This window comes from Littorina saxatilis, linkage group LG10 (genome assembly GCF_037325665.1).
Source record: "Littorina saxatilis isolate snail1 linkage group LG10, US_GU_Lsax_2.0, whole genome shotgun sequence".
Taxonomy (NCBI): Eukaryota; Metazoa; Mollusca; class Gastropoda; order Littorinimorpha; family Littorinidae; genus Littorina; species Littorina saxatilis.
In genome coordinates, this window is record NC_090254.1 from 12,832,794 (window position 1) to 12,853,406 (window position 20,613).

Genomic DNA, 20,613 nt, shown 5'->3' on the forward strand with positions numbered 1-20,613 from the left:
CGGTCCTGCTACCGGCCGTCATTCCCCCACGGAAACACACACCTGTAACACATATAATGTTAGCGGGGATGGATGGGAGGGTATAAACGATGTGAGTTGAGTAAGTATATTAATTAAATGAAAATTTAGTTTTGAAATTTTCGATTCAATCACATATTCTTACCTCAACTCACATAAATGGCAGATTGCACATAAAGGCGGTGGGATACTCACATTAATCTCTTGGAAGTATCTGGCCTGCGGCAACCATAGCTGGGAGGCAGTTGGTACCGTCCGGATGAGTGCTGGCAATGCCCCGGAGGTAGTAGCTGAGGAAGACATCATGAGTCGTCCAGTATGCAGCTTTGAGGACGTCTGACATCCTTCCAGACTTGAGGACAGCTAAGGAAGTTGCCCACGCTCAAGCCTCGTGCGTACGAGGTGATCGAGGAGGAAGGACTGACTGCCCCCCCCCCCTTTTTGTGTCTGCCACCACTGATAAGCATGCCTTATAAGTGTGGAAGACCATCTGGAAAGCGTGGTTTTTGCAAAGTCTTTATTTCGGGCTGAAATGATCGAAATAAACAACAACTTCGGAGCTGATGCTCGAAACGGAGCGGTGCGCGACAAGTAAGCCTTAAGCGCGCGTACCGGGCAGTTAGAAAAATCCGGATCGCCGGGGGCTAAAAATGTCCCGGAGAGGCCGAATGGAAATGATCGGTGAAAGTGGACCAGGTTTTTGATTCTTGGCGAGAAAATCGGGACGGACACGCAGTGAAACCGAGCCGTCTCTTCCGAAAGTGATATCCCGGTCTAGGCCTGAGAGGCCGTGGATCTCACTGCCCCTCCGCGCGGAAGCGAGCAGTATGAGCATGAGAGTTTTGCGCGTAAGGTCAGAGAGACTATCGTCTTGTAAAGGTTCAAAAGCACTAGAACGGAGAAATTCGAGTACTAGAAGAACGTCCCAAGCCGGGACAGAAGTTCTCTCCGTTGCAGAACTGAGGGCCGCGCCCTTTAGCACACTCGCGATAACTCCCCCGAGGGAGATGGAGCGACCAAGTTGCTTAAAAGTAACAGAGATGGCTGAGCGGCGAGCGCGCAAAGCGGACGCGGCGCGTCCCCGAGCGGAGAGCCATGCCAGATGGTTTGCGACCTGCATTGATCGCAGGGCGACCGGGACAACATTGTTAGCCGCAAACCATCGAGTCCAAGCCAGCCAGTGTGACTAGTAGACAGAGGAGGTGGCCTGTGAGCCTTCTGGCCTAAGTCCAAAAGCGAAAACGGAGGCGCCTGAGCACCCCAGTGATCTCCGAACCCTCTCCAGGCGTGAGGATCCAGGCCCTCGGGGCGATGTGCAGAGTCCCCGTTCTGGGCTGGAAAAGCTCCCCTCGCCGGCGGCCGAGCGGGATTGGCGGGCCGCTGGTGAGCCGCATGGGGTCCGGGAACTAATGCTGACTGGGCCAGCGCGGTGCCACGAGAAGGAGATGAAGCCGCTCCAAGTCGGCTTTAGGCTGAACCCTTCCGATGAGTGGAGTGGGAGGGAAGGCGTAAGCCTCTAGCCCTGCCCAGCTGATCGTCATCGCGTCGATCTGCCAAGCTTCCGGGCCCGGAAACAGACACAACGATCGGGAGGCGACGTGAAAATCTCGTGGCGAAAAGGACGACCATCGGACGCTCTACCTGCGCCCAAAGAAGGAGGAGCGCCTGATGGGTGATGGTCCACTCCGTGTGGAGGATCTGGAAGGAACGGCTGATGACGTCGGCAAGGACGTTCAGGCAGCCGGGCAGATAGCGAGCCGAGATCAGGATCTAAGAAAGAGTCTCGCATGCTCGGCTGGACCACAGCCGAGATCGGGACCCGCCCTGTTTGTTGGAATAAGCAGAGACCGCCGTGTTGTCGTAAAGAAACAACAAATGGGTGCCCTGAAAAGCGAAGAGAAAGTGATGAACCAGAAGCCAAGGAGTGTTCATCCGCTGAGGCGTGGTCTGCTGCAACCAGACCCCGAAACGGAACTGAGACGTCCCAGCCGTGTGACGTCGGATTCCAGACTGAACTGAGCGCCGCCTGAAAAGGGCGCGCCTGCAGTTTGTATAAACGACGTTGAGTGGGACGGACTGCCCACTCCCGTGAATCGAACACCATGCCTTGGTGCAACACCCCGGGGACAACCAAAATTCTGCCGTAAAGTCCCAAGAAGGGGTGGCCGAGAAACTCCTCTATAGCCTGCTTCCGCAGAAAGAGAAGGATTTCCGCCTGTAAAGTCTCCTGAGCGTCTGGGCTGACCGGAAACCGGAAGTTGGCCGGCGCCCTGGACGAAGGGGCTTTGCCTTCCTGCCAAGGAAGGCGGAACCCCGATCAAATCACCCCCATGCTCCATAGGCTGCTTGCCCGAGACAGCCAAGCTGGCAAGACCCGGAAGAGGCCGCCTGCTACCAAAGGGTAGAGGCTGGGGGGGGGGTGACTGGATCGGGGGTGGCTCATTGGGGGTTGGGCTTGCGCCCAGACCCCCGCTTCCCGAAGGAAGGTTTACGCTGGTAAGGACGGGACCGTGACCCACCCCTACCTGCGCGAGACGACTGCTGCCCAGAAGAGCTGTCTGGCGCTGACGCAGAACTCCGTGGTTTGTTGCTGTGCTGCTTAAGAGCGAGTTCCGTCAGTTGCACCACATGTTGGTCACGAGTTTCCTCAGTTTGCTGCCGAAGGGCATCCAAAGAGCGTGACCCCAGCAACGCACCCTCTGAAAAGGGAGAGACTCTCAAAGAGTCTATGGTGGCCTTATCCGTCAGGCGAGAGCCGTTAAGAAAAGCCTCGCGCCTCCAGAACACCACCTGAGAGTAGAGCCGAGCAGCAAGCGTCATCTGACTGTCAGTGACCTTCGCAAGCGCCGCCAGGAGCATGGCAGCATCAGCCTCAATAGCATCGTCACGAAACCTAAAAGGCTCGATGGACGAAGCGATGGCTCTCGTGAGAGACCGGATGAGCGTTTCCGCTAAAGAGGTCAGTTCAAGGGAAGAACGCCCGCTTTCCTCCAGCCCGAGTAGACTCTGTTCCGTACAAACGGAAGTCCTATCTCGGCTATAACCATCCTGCCGCAAGCGAGCCAGTTCCGGAGTCACCGGAAGTGGAGCTGTGGGCAGCGAAAAAGAGGAGAGGAGAGAATGTGGCCTGCTAGGCAGCCGCGATCTTCTTGAGTTGGCTGGGAGGCCGCCGCCTGCCTGAGCCGAGGTTAACCAAGGCTGGGCAGAAGGGGGGGCTTCCCCATGAGCAGCCAAAAGAGGGTAGGGTGTGTTAGCGTCCGCCAACACCTGAGCCATCACAAACGGGACGGAAGGAGATTCCATGAAACGGAACTTCGCCCTCGTGTCCCCCGCGCCCGCAAAGTCTGCCAAAGCAGAAGGAGGGGGTGCGACAACAGTAGAGTCGGCGGAGACACCCTCAGGGAAGTACCGTGAGGTTATCTCCGCAGCCAACTCCAGAGTAGGGCCCAGCTTATTGGGAATCCGTAAGGGGGTAACAGATTCAGAGCGATCCTCATCCCCTTCCTGTTCCTCTCCAAAACCTCCCTGATCTCCATCAGAAGGAGGGCCCGGTAAACCGGAAACCCACCCGTCCACGGAAGCGGAAGTGGCTAGAGTCGGTTGAACAATAGACGGAAGCGCCGCAAACTGTCCACCAACAGCACCGCCGACAACCGGAACCGCCGCGGCGGAACCGGAAGTCGGGGCCGGAAGTCGATGCGTAACCAGGGACGGGATAGCAGGGACACTGCCACCGGAACCACTAGCCCGCTGTCCTCCACCGGAAGTGCCTGCCACAGCACAACCGGAAGTCGAGGACGACAATCCGCGGGCAGGCCCGACCGGAAGCCCCGAGGGGCAACCAGAGGAGCCTACCCCCTGCGAACTCCAACCAGGAACGGCGGCAGCCGAACCAAGAGCTACAGGTCGATGACCGCCGACAGAATCTTGTAGGCCAGAGCTGGGCAAACAAGACGCTGCTGCCTGCCCCCCAGAGGCCGGGACAGCCGAAACTGATCCCAGGGGGGCAGGCTGGCGCGCTACGCCGCTCCCTAGCGCACCCGCCACGTGATGGACGGTGTACTGCCGGGGAGGAGCCGTCTGCGAACCCGGCGACGCAAGAGCGTAACCCGGGCCCGCAGGCAAGTGTGAGCCCCCAAAAAGATGGGGACTCCCACAAACGCCGCCCAACGCCGAAGCGCTGGAACCGGGCGGCGCTAAGGCCGCGAACCCCCCTGAAAAGGCAGGGGAATCCGCAACCGAACCAGAAAAATCCGGCCCGAGATCAGCCGACGTGATCGTCGCGGACGGCCGCAGCCTAGAAAGAGAAGCCACCCCCCCCACGCCAGGCGGGAGGGGAGCGACAGGCCTTTCTGCCGAATGTAAGGCAACTAGGTCATGTTTCAGAGTTGCAAACATAGCCAGAATTTCTTCCCGCGACACGGACTCGCTAGACCGTGGCGTCTGCGAGCGCGAGAGAGGAGAAGAAGAACGTTCCCGCGTAGGGAAAACCGGTGACGGTGACGTAGAGTCGAGCGAAACCCGTTCTGTCTTCTTAGTCACCGGGTCAGTAACCAGAATTAAAGAAGTAGGCTGTGAAGAAGACACAGAGGCACGCGTCTTTGATTTAGACTTAGACTTGTCTTTATCCTTCTCTTTTCCCGGTGAAGAGAGTAGGGAAACAAGTTTGCCTTTGCTTTTTGAGTTTTTGTCCGCCATTTGCAATATCGAACACGCGCACGTGGAGATGAATTACAACAGCGAAAATACTCAAACGAACGAAAATACTCGAACGAACGCAGCGAAGAGATAGTGAAACGATCTTACCTAAAGATAGCAACGCAAAAACCAGGGTCAAATGGCCTTCCACGAAGGCCAAGGCAAAAAAATATGCCGGAGTACAACAACACGTCTGTGCAGTAGTGTTGAAGTGGGTGGAATGACGGCCGGTAGCAGGACCGCGCATGTGCGGGTTACCGGTAGGGGAGGTGACTCCCGTCCTTGACTACGGATTGTTTTTCTTAGGGAGTTACTTCCCCCCTTACCAGGGTCGAGTACTACTTCAATATCTTAGCAATGAACTGAAGTTAATGCCATTTATGTGAGTTGAGGTAAGAATATGTGATTGAATCAAAACGCCCCTTTCCATTAACAGTGGCTGAAGATCAAGCCTGTATTTGTAACTGTAAGATCTGGATTTATTTATATTAAAGGCCCAGTCTGCCTCAAATGGTTTACAGAACGATTTAAATCTTCTCACCAAAAAAGCAGTTCTAACCTTATGGAACACACTTACAATAGCATTTAATAGCAAGCAGGATGTCTCTGAACTGTATTTAAAACTTTCAAAACCTCGAGTTGTACTGATTTTGTCTTGATGAAAAAAGAAATCTTTTATGATAAGAATGTTTGTTTTACAACTTACAAGCTGTCATTTTATCATTTAGATTTTAAAAGTTAGGCCTAGCATCAAAACGAGGCGTCCATTAAAAATTGTAAAAAAGGCTGAACATTTGTAAGTAAAAACAAAGTCGACGGCGCGAAGCACCTAGCCTTACTTAGTTACTAGGAGGGTCCGGGGGCATGCCCCCCCCCCCCCCGGAATTTTGTTCTCTCCAAAAAAACCAAATGGTGCAATTTGGTGTCATCTTAGCTCCAAGTTTGCCATTTAATTCAGTTTTTAGAACAATTTTTGCCTTCCCCATTTTTTTTTCGGTGGAAACTTCTGCTTTTTCGGCGGAACAAAAAACCAATTCGGCGGAAATTTGCCTTTCGGCGGACAATTCCCATGCCTGTGTGGTACAGACAATCAATCCTGCTGGCCACGCAAAATTAATTTCTTTGAAATACGCTCGCTCTATACGGAGGGCACCAAGGATGTTCTCAAGCGGTGAGTGTTTAAACGAAATGGTGTTTGTACTGTGTGTAAAAGCCTGACACTGAGTGACAGTGTCTGTGACCAGAAACGGATGGGTTACAGATGGGCTACGGGAGGCTGTGTGTGCCTTTAGGTGACTGGGTCATGATATGCGCGACAGTTTGATCAATTCAAAGCAAATATTTGGACTTAACAGTGACACTGTGACTGACACGATCACAATGTGCGGTTCTTCTTCAGCAGTAAACTTTAGTTTGTATAGATCTAATGTTGAACTTTAGCTTTGTAAACTCAGAGCTAACAATCCAGGGGCATTATGGACTTATTTTTGACCCTTTCAATTTCATCAAACCAAAGAATTTCTTGTGAAATTAACAGATTGATCGAGCTCCAAAATTAATCACAAGTTATTAATCTTTTGATAGACAAAAATTATGAGATAATGTATGACTATGAGTATGAGGGGACTGGGTGGCCGAGTGGTAACGCACTTGCGCTCGGAAGCGAGAGGTTGCGTGTTCGACCCTGGGTCAGGCTGCAATTTTCTCCCCCCTTTCCTAACCTAGGTGGTGGGTTCAAGTGCTAGTCTTTCGGATGAGACGAAAAACCGAGGTCCCTTCGTGTACACTACATTGGGGTGTGCATGTTAAAGATCCCACGATTGACAAAAGGGTCTTTCCTGGCAAAATTGTATAGGCATAGATAAAAATGTCCACCAAATACCCGTTTGACTTGGAATAATAGGTCGTGAAAGGTGAATGTTCGCCTAATAGGCTTGAAGTTTGCTGGTCGATGTGAATGCGTTATATATTGTGTGTAAAAAATGTCTGTTTGTCTGTCTGTCTGTAAAAAATTCCATTTCAAACGGCAGAAATTAATATGTAAAGCGCGGAGAGCACAGTTGTGGTTTGCGCTATATAAGCTCCCCATAATAATAATAATAAAAATAAATATCGACAGAGTTGACTTCGGCCATGTGGCATACATGTATAAATGAAAGGCTTCTGTACTGATCTTCTTCAGTGTATTAATTGTGGGAATCCCTATACAAGGCAATGATCCTCACTGATTGGTGCACCTGAAGGTCCCTAGAGTGAAAGATAAAGTGGATAGTACATATATATTACCGGCCTACACAAGGGTGTGGGATGCATATTTATAATATAAATTATCATATAGGGCCTAGCTGGTTATATGCAATTAATTAATCTAACCCAAGCTGCTTTTCACGATTCGCCCGAGAGTCCAATAATTATCAGTTCATTCCGTAGCTTCCACAGGTATAAAATGACTTGTTATGCTAACTGCAAGAGAAGGTTCTGAAAAATTAGAGGCTCAAATAGCAGTGGATTGTGAGCTCTAAATTTATAACGCTAAAGTTTAACATTATTATACCCACTTATGATGACCAGCCACTGTATATTTCCTACTCCTAGTCCCCAATCAATGTTAACTGTAACCCAGAAAGCTGACTCAGTGACTGCAATGTGGGATTCTTCTTCAAGTTCTTGCGCAGTAAACATTAGAACACTTATGCTATTTCTTTTGTTCTAAATGATACTTTTGCGTCCACCCACCGTGTATTTCCAGTTCCCAATCGACGTAAACAGTAACCCAGAAATCTGACTATCGCTTCAAAATATTGTACCTTAAATGATACCTATCAAACTGTATGAACGGACAAAGAAGTTTTAACGAACAATGAATCAGCCAACTTCGCAGAGGTTACCACAAAAATCATAGGCAGGACTTCGCAAAAAGCAGTTTTGTTCAAAAAGCCCATCACGAACTATTTCGATCTCATGGTTTACAATACAAACCTCGTCTGGGGTCAATTCACTCATCTCAGATTATGCCGAGAGGAGTGTCTGAGATAACCGAAGGCCTTATAAGTTCCTAACGATCAAAGAGAAAAATACACAGGCTGGTAAACAATCGCACAGTCGACTTGACAGTGACGTCAAATCCGTTCGGAAGTTGCCTCGAGTAGCATCTGCATAGCGTCCCCTTGTAGATCGGATGGCAACTTGATCGTGAACGAGAAGCCTACTCTTTGAGCGGTCTCTCGTCATACACAGACTCCGATTACGTGTGACTCTTCTGGCTGGACAAGGCTGTAATTTCCAAGTAAGAGAACACCAGTGTACATTCAGTACGCGGTAGTATTCTGCGTTCTTTCAAAACAAAAGCCACCGTTGTTGAAACTGTAGTCTGCAACTATAAACCCAACCCCCAGAAGAGCAGAAGCCACGTTGACAAGTCATGCTCCGACTTTTGTTTGAATGCAAATAAATGCTTTGATCATGTAGGGGCCTTTTCACCGCCCCTGTAGTTTTTGTACAGGTAAGTGATGCCAGGCTGTGTCCTGTAATGGAGTGTGCCTGCAAATAGCTAAAGCATGCAGTGAGTGACATGGCACCAGCACAGGAAGTTGAAAACCATTCTGTAGTGAAACTGACACGGCGATCTTATGTATACACATGTCTCAAATGTAGTAAAAGAAGTGTTTGCATGGACAGAATGAAAAAGGCCATAACTTAAATATTCCGTGGAGAATCTGAGGAAGAAGAAGAAGGTCTATGAGAATCTTGTATGATATGGCAAAAAAAAAAAAATTGTCTGTTTCTGGTAACATGGCTAAAAAAATAGGGTCGGTAGGTCGGGATTTTTAATTTTGTTATTTTTTTTTTTTTTTACCCCAAATGTAGACCAATAAAACTAACGTTAAAAATCGCGCAAAGAGACTGGATTCACTATACAGTAGTACCTGCCATATCCGGTCACCCATTAGTCATTGCAAAGGTGACCGCAAATATCAGGTGGCCGTTCATTACAGGCCCCCTCCTCCTCCAAAAAACCCAAAAAAACACGATCAAGTTTTCATGAAGAAAAGAAAGCGATCATCCACGAGCCGCCGATTCATTGTCTCTGTTAGTTTTGCTTTCGTTTATACATCTTAATTATTTGCGTGTTTAACTCGATCGTCCTGGCTAAGCTATTGTTTCATATGTTTCTATGTGTGTTGTTTGGATTATTATATATGTATTTGAGTGTCAGATAAACAAGTGTTTCAAACTCACATCAGCTGTGATCGATCCGGAAGTGACTGCCGTAAATGTACATGTATGCGCATGTCTGTATTTACAGTTTGCGCATGCGTAAGTATTCATGTCGTCTGCTCGTGCTGTGCCGTCTGTGCACACAACACACACACACACACACACACACACACCACAGGCGCTCGCCCGCGAAAGTGACAAGTGGCCGTTAAGTGGCCGCTCCTGTCGAGTAAGAGGGGCACCTTAGGGCAAAAATCAGTGACCGTTGACCGCGTCAGACAGGTTAACGGCCATTAAGAGTCAATTATAGAAGGAAAACTCATTAGTCATGGGAAAGCTGGCCGCTCCGGGTAGGTTCACGCCCACGAAAGGGCCGGAAATGGAAGGGACTACTGTACATAAAGACAAGACACTCAACACATTTACAAATCATCAGCGGACTTTCGTTTTCACACGTTTTTGTTGTTCATTTTCTCACCCTGCCCTTTACCACCAAAAAAAAATAAAAACATTTTGAGTTTGGAAAAAAAAAGTTTAGGGTCGGCGCCGAAATTTAGGGTCGGTCGGGTGACCAGAAACAGACATTTTTTTTTTTGGTCTATTATAAGATGTTTGGTGGCTTAAAGTTAAAATTCCCTGTTATCAGACCAGCTTTTTACATTTACTTAGTCAAGTTTTGACTAAATGTTTTAACATAGAGGGGGAATCGAGACGAGGGTCGTGGTGTATGTGTGTCTGCGTGTGTGTCTGTGCGTGTGTGTGTGTAGAGCGATTCAGAGTAAACTACTGGACCGATCTTTATGGAATTTTAGATCTACATGAGAGTTCCTGGGTATGATATCCCCAGACGTTTTTTTCATTTTTTGGATAAATGTCTTATGACGTCATATCCGGCTTTTTGTAAAAGTTGAGGCAGCACTGTCACACCTTAATTTTTCAATCAAATTGATAGAAATTTTGGCCAAGCAATCTTCGACGAAGGCCTGACTTTGGTATTGCATTTCAGCATGGAGGCTTAAAAATTAATAAATGACTTTGGTCTTTAAATATCTGAAAATTGTAGGCCTAATTAAAATTATTTTTTTATAAAACGATCCAAAATTACTTTTATTTTATTCTTCATCATGTTCTGATTCCCAAAAATATAGTTATGTCATATTCGCATTAAAAACAACCTCTGAAAATTAAAAATATAAAAATTATGATTAAAATGATATTTCCGAAATCGTTTTGAAAACAATTTCATCTTATTCCTTGTCGGTTCCTGATTCCAAAAACATATATAGATATGATATGTTTGGATTAAAAACACGCTCAGAAACTTGAGAAAGTTAAAACGAAGAGAGGTACAGTAAAGCGTGCTATGCAGCACAGCGCAACCGCTACCGCGCTAAACAGGCTTGTCACTTTCAATGCCTTTTGCACTAGCGGCGGACTACGGTTTTTGTGAAAAAATGCAGTGCGTTCAGTTTCATTCTGTGAGTTCCACAGCTTGACTAAATCAAAATGTAGTAATGTTGCCTTACGCGACTTGTTTGTTGGTCTTAGTCTTACTCTGAGCTAGTGGACCATATTATTTGCCATATATTAGGATTATCTATTGTCTTTTGTTTCATCTTTATCGACCAAGGCCGAGGTTGATGAATATGTATCAAAAGGCAAATATGCTCCCCGAGGACCAACAAAAAAATGTCAGTACTTATTTTGTACGAAAACCCCCCAAAACCTCAGAAAAAAAAACCAAAACCCCATGAGAAATTTGAAAAATGTGTCCTTAGATCGTGTTATATTGACATGTTTGATTGAAATCTAATTTAAATCTGCAACTTTCACCGTCCATGCATGGCTTTGTTTTCGTGTTCGTGAGAGGATTGACGAAGGTGCAGAAGTATTTGAAGAAAGTGAACTCTATTACTGTATTACTATTAGGCACAAAAACACTGAAACCAGACGATGTGAGCGTCATTGTTGTTTTCATTTATGACTTGAACATGGTTTTCGACAGAAAAAAGATAATCGCTTGGTTTATCGCTGATGAAAGTTAGGCAAAAAAAGAAAAAGGTGTGGTTAAGGTAACGTAGCCCAAAAAATAGGGTAGGAAGGTAGGCAATCACTTTTTTTTTTTTAACTTTTTTTTCTAATGTGTACAAATTAAACCTACTTGACAGGGAAATAAGTGTGCGACTCGAGCACTTTTGCTTTCATTGCGTTTTCTGCACTCGGGTTTGTTATTTTTTTTGTTTTTTTGACAAATGTAATAAAAAGTTATAGGGTCGGCCCCTAAAAATGGGGTAGGTCGGGTTACCGTAACCACACCTATTTTTTTTTTAGGCCTTATCCATTTACGTGCGCGAGCGCATATATATCCATTTGTGTATGACGTCATCAATACTTGTGTGTTTTATGATAACGAGACTTACCTCCCTTGCATTAAAATTGTTGCATCAACTTCGTAGAAAATTCGGCTCTAAACACAAAAATAAGGGTGCATGAAGTATGAATCAAGCAATGCCTTCTCGCAAGCATGTCCAAAACTTCACTTTGAAGATAGATTTAGTTATTTCAGATGAGGTTTTCGGGGGTTTTCGGAGAAAATAAGTACCCAAAAATGCTGGTTTGAAAACAAGCCACCAAACATTGTTTTTGTCATAATTTTAGTAAAAGTATACGCACAAATCCCCCACAGGGGGCATAGTTTTGAGAATGCAATTCAGGGCACCAAAGCGCTTGAGAAGTTCAAACTTCAATTTCCCGCAGTGGGGCACTGCGGTTATGAAATTAAAGGCCCCTCCTGTTTTTGGAACCGCAGGAGCTTTCTAGTTTGCTGTTAGGTAGATTTTTGGTTCCTCTTTCCTGTCATGCTCTCTTTTTCTTCATGAATTCTTTTCTTTTTTCTGCCTTCTTGCTCATTCACCTGTATTTTTTCCAAAAATCTCTTCTCTTGCCGCTTGTCTCGCGATTCATGTATAGTTTAATCTGTTAGTGTTCTGATGTAAGTCCAGCAGTAGATAGGTTAAGCCTATTTTAACATACTGGAAACTGGTAATCTTCCAGTAGGTATTAATTTAGTTTTACTAAAGCCTGCTGGGACACAAGTAATGGGTTAGTGCATTTGTAAACAGGAATCGCTTGACAAGTGGCCCCCTTCATCCCCCCCTTCCTCGTCCTGATATGGCTCTGCGTAGTCGGCTGGACGTTAAGCAACAAATAAACAAACAAACAAACAAAACTTCAATTGATCGCGTCATAATTTGAAATGCATTTTCCGTCTCTTCTAAGTGTTTATGCATGTTTCTCTTGGAAACATTGGGGCGAGCTTTCCCACATGAGATTTTATACCAATCACTAGCAAGGGGTGTGTCTGAGACACACATGTATATATGGTTCCCATCCATTCACAACGCATGTATGTCATGTATGTTTTAAACGCGAGATATTTTCAGAATTCATCTTTTGGGTAAATTTTGTTTGTCATCTTAACAACTGTAACTGTAACAATTATACTGATATAGCTGAATTCAGACTAAAAGTGAATTTGGGGTGAAGAACTGGTTAATATGACATGTCAGCATTTTTTCCTCCTGTTGATATCATATGATTCTGTATTTCAGTCCAAAGAACAAAGAAACTACAGTTGCTGCAGTACGTGTGATAATAAGGGTCAGTTATATTTTTCTTTTGTTTTGTTTCAGAGAACGTTCCAAAAAGGCATCACCTTCAGGCTTCACTCAGAGATAATCATGTAACCAGTGGCTGTGACGGAGTCAGAACCTAGCTTACATGTTATTCCCCTTGCTTTGACGTTTAGCTAATTTGTGTGTTTCAATTTGATGCCTGGATAAAACGTTATGGCATTTTTTCTCCAGTTTACGGTTTGATTTACAGTGTACAGCAAATGTTGACAGTCAAGAATTTTGTGTTTTAATGTGAATTTAGTGTCCTTAACATACGTCATTAGTGAGACTCCTCATGTCATCATGACAGGAACAGTACAATTGACGTACCTTTGTCAGTTGTGAAAATAGCAATTGAAATGACCCACGAGAAAGAGATTGACCAGTGCACTAGTTTTGATGAGAGATCTCGAGAGCGACACTTGAGCGGCACTTATCTGGACGACATGACGTCCGATACGCAAGGCAAGGCCCAGCTCGCCCGGCGAACCAGTCAAAACAAAGAAAAGGTAGGACTTTTTTTCACTTCAGTGGAATCCCGCAGTGGGGCACTGCGGTTATGAAATTAAAGGCCCCTCCTGTTTTTGGAACCGCAGGAGCTTTCTAGTTTGCTGTTAGGTAGATTTTTGGTTCCTCTTTCCTGTCATGCTCTCTTTTTCTTCATGAATTCTTTTCTTTTTTCTGCCTTCTTGCTCATTCACCTGTATTTTTTCCAAAAAATCTCTTCTCTTGCCGCTTGTCTCGCGATTCATGTATAGTTTAATCTGTTAGTGTTCTGATGTAAGTCCAGCAGTAGATAGGTTAAGCCTATTTTAACATACTGGAAACTGGTAATCTTCCAGTAGGTATTAATTTAGTTTTACTAAAGCCTGCTGGGACACAAGTAATGGGTTAGTGCATTTGTAAACAGGAATCGCTTGACAAGTGGCCCCCTTCATCCCCCCCTTCCTCGTCCTGATATGGCTCTACGTAGTCGGCTGGACGTTAAGCAACAAATAAACAAACAAACAAACAAACCCTTCAGTGGAATCCCCGTTTAAAAATCCGAGTAAAATAGGTCTGACCAAGAACGCTGAGGCGTGATTACCCATTCAGTCAATCAAGTGCACTGAAATATGTATCTTCATTATTAACAAGGGTACACAAAAGAAAGAGAGAGACAGACTGACAGACACAGAGAGATAGAGATTGATTGATTAAACTTTATTACAGAAGGATGGAGATTTTAGGCATTGCCTAGTCTTACAGTCTGTCCTTGAGGGAGACAGAGAAAGACAGAGAAATTCGCCTGGGGTGGTTTGCATGATGGTTTGCATTGCAAAGAAGATAGGTTTTATACATTAAAAAAAAAATTAGGTAAGGGAAAAACTTCTGTGTTGCAAACTTACATGTACAATACTACAAACAAGTATGCTCCACAAAAAAGGTCAGTTTTCTTTGGCCGAACATAATCATTATTTGCTTATCGTAACTGTTAATGCGAAAAACTGTTTGACAGCTCTGCATTTCATATATCAGAAAACATTACAGATCTGTGTTGTTCATGGCTGTTTCCAGAAACTGTTACTAAGGGAATTAGGATGCTTTCTACTTTCACCAAATTGACCTTTTATTACACAAAAAATGTGTTGATTGTATAGGTATGTCTGCGTGTTTGTGTGTTAAAGCAGTTCGGTGAGCACTCTGTACTTTGTTGTGTTTGATTGTGTGAATTTAATGTACTTAAGCCAAGATTAATATTCCTGTGTGTTGCATGTGGTTGTAATAGAATCTGATGTCTTATTGATTGTTCAAATGCGACGGGCGCAATGGCTTGGTGGTAAGACGCCGGCCTCCAAAGCGGAAGGTTTTGGGTTTGAATCCTGGCCCCGCCTGGTGGGTTAAGGTGGAGATTTTTCTGATCTCCCAGGTCAACTTATGTGCAGTCACCTGCTAGTGCCTTATCCCCCTTTGTGTGTACACGCAAGCACAAGACCAAGTGCGCACGGAAAAGATCCTGTAATCCATATCAGAGTTTGGTGGGTTATAGAAACACGAAATACCCAGCATGCTTCCTCCGAAAGCGGCGTATGGCTGCCTAAATCGGGGTAAAAACAGTCATACATGCTGAAGAAGAAGAAGAAGAAGATTGTTTAAATGGTTTCAATTCTTGTCGAGCAGGCAGGACTGCGAGATGGGCGGGCGTTCTGCTTTCTCATCCTGTGGTACATCTTCTCTGCCTTCACGCTGTTTCTCAACAAATACATCCTGACAACGCTACGCAGTGATCCTATGCTGCTAGGTAAGATTGAAACTAGGCTACTGAATTAATAGTGCATTTGCCTTCGCCATTTTCTGTTTTTTTCTGTAACGTCCTGGATTGCGTCACATGATACTTTCACAGTAAATCTTTAGTTTAGGTGTTTGCAGATTTGAAGAATTGAATGTAATCAGATTTCCATGTAGGTAGGAGTGTGTGTGTGTGTGAGAGAGAGGAAGAGACATGGGGGGATAAGATTGGGGTCGGGATCTTAAGACATATATGGACACTCCATGTACACTATATTTTTTTGAAAGATGAGAGACAGTACTGTTTTTCATTGTGACACCCATAAAAGTACTATTACAATTTTCAGTATGACAAATCTGACTGGATTACTGTGTGACTTTCAGTGTATTAGCTTCAACTTTAGTTGTTAAACCTTTGTACAATATATATTTTTGTACAATATATTATTTTGAAAGATGAGAGACAGTGTTTTTCATTGTGGCACCGATAACAGTACTATCACAATTTTCAGTATGACAAATCTGACTGGATTACTGTGTGACCTTCAGCGTAGTTAACAATTTGTCAGTAGTTGGTTCTTAAAAAAGAGACTTATTGTGGAGGGTCTTAGATAAAACAGATGTTTGACTGTACATGTAAACCTGTGATTAAGCGATAGGATGGGCTGGCCTCCCACATCAGCCATTAACCCTGCATCAGGCTCATTCATGCTAATTGAAGTACGTGTAGTAAGGGAGTTTATGTACGTCATGAGGAACAGAATATTGCTCCAATCACAGGTGGGGCAGGTGTGGGCTGTGTAAGGTTTAAAGTGATATGTGTACATGTACTTCTAAACATATTTATTTCACATTATGAGTTCATTGTTTGCGCCTTCACCCCAAATGAAAATCCTCAGTCCTCATTAAATACAAATTAAATGAAAATGTAATAGAAATGAAATAAAAGTTGAAAGAACGCAAAAGACGAAGAGAAAGATTATGAAAAAGATGTGGTTGTGTATTAATAATTTAGAACCACACTTAGTCTTTTTTGATAAATCTAATAGTAATACTAGTAAAAGCAACCGTTCAGGGAATTGGCGTTTTGGTATACATGGTATTTTACCATTCTTTTAATGTAAAAATACAGAAAAAGAAATTTAACACCAGTTGGTCCTTCCAGATTGCGCCTGACATATTTTTCAATCAATATGAGGCTTATATCGCGCGTATTCCGTGGGTACAGTTCTAAGCGCAGGGATTTTTAAAAAAATTTTTTTTAATGCGATTTATATCGCGCACATATTCAAGGCGCAGGGATTTATTTATGCCGTGTGAGATGGAATTTTTTTTACACAATATATCACGCATTCACATGGGCCAGCAGATCGCAGCCATTTCGGCGCATATCCTACTTTTCACGGCCTATTATTCCAAGTCACATGGGTATTTTGGTGGACGTTTTTATCTATGCCTATACAATTTTGCCAGGAAAGATCCTTTTGTCAATTGTGGGATCTTTAACGTGCACACCCCAATGTAGTGTACACGAAGGGACCTCGGTTTTTCGTCTCATCCGAAAGACTAGCACTTGAACCCACCACCTAGGTTAGGAAAGGGGGGAGAAAATTGCTAACGCCCTGACCCAGGGTCGAACTCGCAACCTCTCGCTTCCGAGCGCAAGTGCGTTACCACTCGGCCACCCAGCGTAAAAATGAATGTATTGCTATCTTTTTTTCATATTTATTTGCTGTGATAAAGTGACAGGTTTTGGTAGGATATATTTCCTGTAGGCTTGTAGTTGATCACTGTCATCTTCAATGGATTTAGCATGACCATACAGACTTATTCTTGGCTGCTTTATAAAAAAGATAGAATTGAGTGAGGGCATCTTTTAAGTTTAAACACACAGGTGGCCCAGCTGTGTTATTAGCCGACTGCAAACTGTTCAATACCAGATGTGGCCATGCATGCACTATTTAGCTGCCTCATTGGGATTGCTGGGAAGCAGTTCATGCCCTCGGATGACAATGGATCAAATCAATACACAGCCGATGCACAGCTTATACCTGTTGCAGCTCTAAATGTATACAGTGGATTGACTTTGAATGTATGGGTGGGTGCGTACATTAAGGCAGAGCTGCCATGTGTAGAGGTGTGGTGTGCCTTGTATGACAGAGAAAGAACCTCTCCCATCTGATTATGTCCATAGGTCAAGGACTCTCGTTACCTGGCTGCTGTGATACTCTCATCTGATAACATATATATATATATGAGTAAATTAAATTCCAAAAAGATTTAGTTCATTTCGTCATCAAATTTACCCCTATTTAAAGACACCCACCCCCCCTCCCCTAGGTTTGGGCTAGAGGTGTCAGGAATGGAGGTGTGGGATGGGGATGGGGGGGACATTTCGTAATTTTATTACAGTGATACCTGTGATGACTGTGGCCCCTCCGATGAGACTTGTTACCTCCCGTAAAGGCCAACATTGGCACGCGGCAGATGTAGCTCTAGTTTTTCGTGCTGGCAACGCTAAATTTAGCTCTGTGGTCTTCTACAATAAAAAGGCTTGGTCTCCTGGAGACGGATGTTCGCCTCAAAGAGGAAACCTTCTGTTGTCCGTTTTTCTATTTTCTCTACCAAAATATACCCCTTTCAGGACATGCCGCCTGCAAGGAACTTTCTTTCTTTCTTTATTTGGTGTTTAACGTCGTTTTCAACCACGAAGGGTTATATCGCGACGGTGCAAGGAACTGGTAAGGACACTTTTGGCTAGTTCCAAGTTCATTGCAGTTTACCATTGTCACTTTCAGTTCAGTCATTGATTCTAGGCTGGAATGGACACTGGTTAACTTTCTGTATGTGACTCATGCCGTACCTCTGTGTCACCGCCGAGGCATGAAAATGCCTCATTTTGCAAAGAAATGCAGGTGGCTGATTGCTTTAACACGCACAAAACTCTATAGCGCAACTCTTGTTGCTGCTGGCTTTTCATTGGGAGGAATGAAGGGGCTGGAATTTCCCAGCGATGGGATGAGAAAGACTAGGAAATAACTGGTTTTGCAAATGAGAGGGATCAGGGCTCGTGTGAGAGCCAGTATTTGTACTGGTGAAGGAATACTGGGTTGGAAAATGGCAGGCACGATCTCTGGTCTTAAGCAATTTCTCTTATGTTTGCATGTCTTACTCAGTTACTGTGAGAGCCAGAAATTCTGGTTAAGAACATAGCTTTAGCGTGATCACTGGTCTCATGTCCTTTCTCTTTTGTTTGTGTGAGAGCCACTGCATGTACATGCATTTGTACTGGTGAATGGATACTCAGGTCAGAAATGTGTCACTGGTCTCATGTCATATCTCTTGTGTTTGTGTGCAGGAGCCATGCAGATGGTGATGACCGCCATGTTCGGCTTCATACAGATGTACTTGCCACTGGGATTCTATACTCCAGTGGACAGGGAGGGTAAACCGCCCAACTTCTGGAGAAACATGGTGCTGGTTGGTACCATGAGGTGAGGCTTTGGTGCACGTAATGGGGCTTCAGTCACACTGGACAGTGGAACCCCCTCTTTCAATGACCGGCACGGTTGGCCGAGTGGTAAGGCGTCCGCCCCGTGATCGGGAGGTCGTGGGTTCGAACCCCGGCCGGGTCATACCTAAGACTTTAAAATTGGCAATCTAGTGGCTGCTCCGCCCGGCGTCTGGCATTATGGGGTTAGTGCTAGGACTGGTTGGTCCGGTGTCAGAATAATGTGACTGGGTGAGACATGAAGCCTGTGCTGCGACTTCTGTCTTGTGTGTGGCGCACGTTATATGTCAAAGCAGCACCGCCCTGATATGGCCCTTTGTGGTCGACTGGGCGTTAAGCAAACAAACAAACAAAACCCTCTTTCAATGCGTTTAGGTTTTATTGACTTCTGGACATGACTCAAGCAGGGTTTAGCCTGGGAGAGAAAGGCAATGGGACATTTGTCCCCCTCAACCGAATTCCGATGGGACATAGTCGAAGGCAAGAAGCGCCGGAGAGGCCTGTACGCGTTTTGACCAAAGATGCAAAATGGTGCAATATGGTGCCATCTGAGAATTAGCTGCTATATCGTGTTATCGCTGTGTATCATTGTGTGTGTGTGTGTGTGTGTGTGTGTGTGTGTGTGATCCGATGTAATATGTACATTTGGTGGCGCAGTGGTACGTAATCTCAATGCGCCCTTTGACGCACTGAAGGGAATTGTGATGGGACATTTTCAGATTTAATGCGCTAGTGGTGCAGGGCGCACTAGTAAATGAAACCCTGCTCAAGTCTGGTTGATCCTGGTCATATAGTGGAACCCCCATTGTAAGACACCACCCCCCCCCCCCCCCCCACCCCTCAATTTAAGACTCCTCCCTTTTAAGACCCTGTTTTCTCAGACTTTTTGTTCATAACCTCTGTAAAATCTCCACCCCCCATTTTAAGACTTCCTCCTTTTTATTCTAAGACGTGAATTTCTCAGACTTTTGGAGGTCTTAATAGGGGGGTTCCGCGGTATTTCAAGATCACAGTAGGGTCGAGTTTGGGTCTAAAAATAGAAAATTGTCATTTTGTTCAACGTCTATAGAACTAGAGCAGCAGATAATTTGTTTCTGCATGATTCATGTTACTTATGATAAAAGTGAGTTTATTATGAGCGTTTGCGTTTCTTGTTCTGTACAAGGTTAGAAAAATGTTGCTATACTTCAACATTCACTTTTTTTTTTAAGTATTTGGTTTTGTTCGTCTTGTGGAGAATGTACAGTGATGTGCTATTTTTGATTACAGGTTTTCCACAGTAGTTCTGGGTCTTGTGGCACTGAAGTATGTGGCTGTGTCCTTCACAGAGACGGTTAAAAGCTCAGCGCCTCTCTTCACAGTTTTCATTTCACAGGTATGCTCAGCAATAACATAGCATTTATTATCGGCTTATAACACAGGTATAAACAGAGACTGTGAAAAGCTCAGCTCCTCTCTTCACAGTTTTCATTTCACAGGTAACACAGATTTTATTATCGGCATATAACACGTGTATGGACAGTAAGATAGCTTTTACTTTAGACTTCCAACACAGGCTTTTGGAAAAAAACGGAAACCTTGTTATTTGGCAGTCTTCTTAGCAATTTTGTATGGCCCAGGGTATATTTAATGTTTGTGATACAGTGGCAACCCACCCACTCTTGCCCCACCCACCCTTGCGCCACCCACCCTTGCCCCTCCCACCCTTTCCCCACCTACCCTTGACCCACCCACCCTTGCCCCACCTACCCTTGCCCCACCCACCCTTGCCCCTCCCACCCTTGCCCCTCCCACCCTTGCCCCTCCCACCCTTTCCCACCCACCCTTGCCCCTCCCACCCTTTCCCCACCTACCCTTGCCCCTCCCACCCTTGCCCCACCCACCCTTGCCCCACCCACCCTTGCCCCACCCACCCTTGCCCCTCCCACCCTTGCCCCACCCACCCTTGCCCCTCCCACCCTTGCCCATAATGACCCCTTGTCCGATGACCCCCTGTCTCTGAGGACCACGTTTAGTTGGTCGCTCGTGTGGTCATTATTGACAGGCTCGACTGTACATCACGTGCCATCTTTCTTAACTTATCCTTACCATCCTGATAAAGTCAGCGCCAGGCTGACGAAAATTTGATAAAGAACTTACCTAAACTGGTTGCTGTTGTTTTATTTTTGTTTTGATGCAGATCCTTCACGGCTGTTTCTTTCAGCCTGCCTGCCCACACTCAGTTTC

General features: G+C 45.3%; 2 protein-coding genes across 4 annotated transcripts in view; one reads left to right on the forward strand and one right to left on the reverse strand.

Annotated features, from left to right (window-relative positions):
• The window catches only part of LOC138978191 (ubiquitin conjugation factor E4 B-like), a 34,647-nt gene extending 26,813 nt beyond the window's left edge, over nt 1-7,834 (reverse strand). For all 3 annotated transcript variants that reach the window (XM_070350854.1, XM_070350853.1, XM_070350855.1), the window contains exon 1: nt 7,696-7,834. In XM_070350854.1, coding sequence (XP_070206955.1) covers nt 7,696-7,719 — 24 coding nt within the window. In that variant the 5' untranslated portion in view covers nt 7,720-7,834. The remainder of the gene's footprint in view (nt 1-7,695) is intronic.
• Nucleotides 7,835-7,884: 50 nt separating this feature from the next.
• The window catches only part of LOC138978193 (solute carrier family 35 member E2A-like), a 28,184-nt gene continuing 15,455 nt past the window's right edge, over nt 7,885-20,613 (forward strand). The window contains exons 1-5 of the mRNA XM_070350858.1: nt 7,885-8,002; nt 12,627-13,117; nt 14,769-14,889; nt 18,235-18,370; nt 19,657-19,762. Of these exons, the coding sequence (XP_070206959.1) occupies nt 12,968-13,117; nt 14,769-14,889; nt 18,235-18,370; nt 19,657-19,762 (513 nt within the window). The 5' untranslated portion in view covers nt 7,885-8,002; nt 12,627-12,967. The remainder of the gene's footprint in view (nt 8,003-12,626; nt 13,118-14,768; nt 14,890-18,234; nt 18,371-19,656; nt 19,763-20,613) is intronic.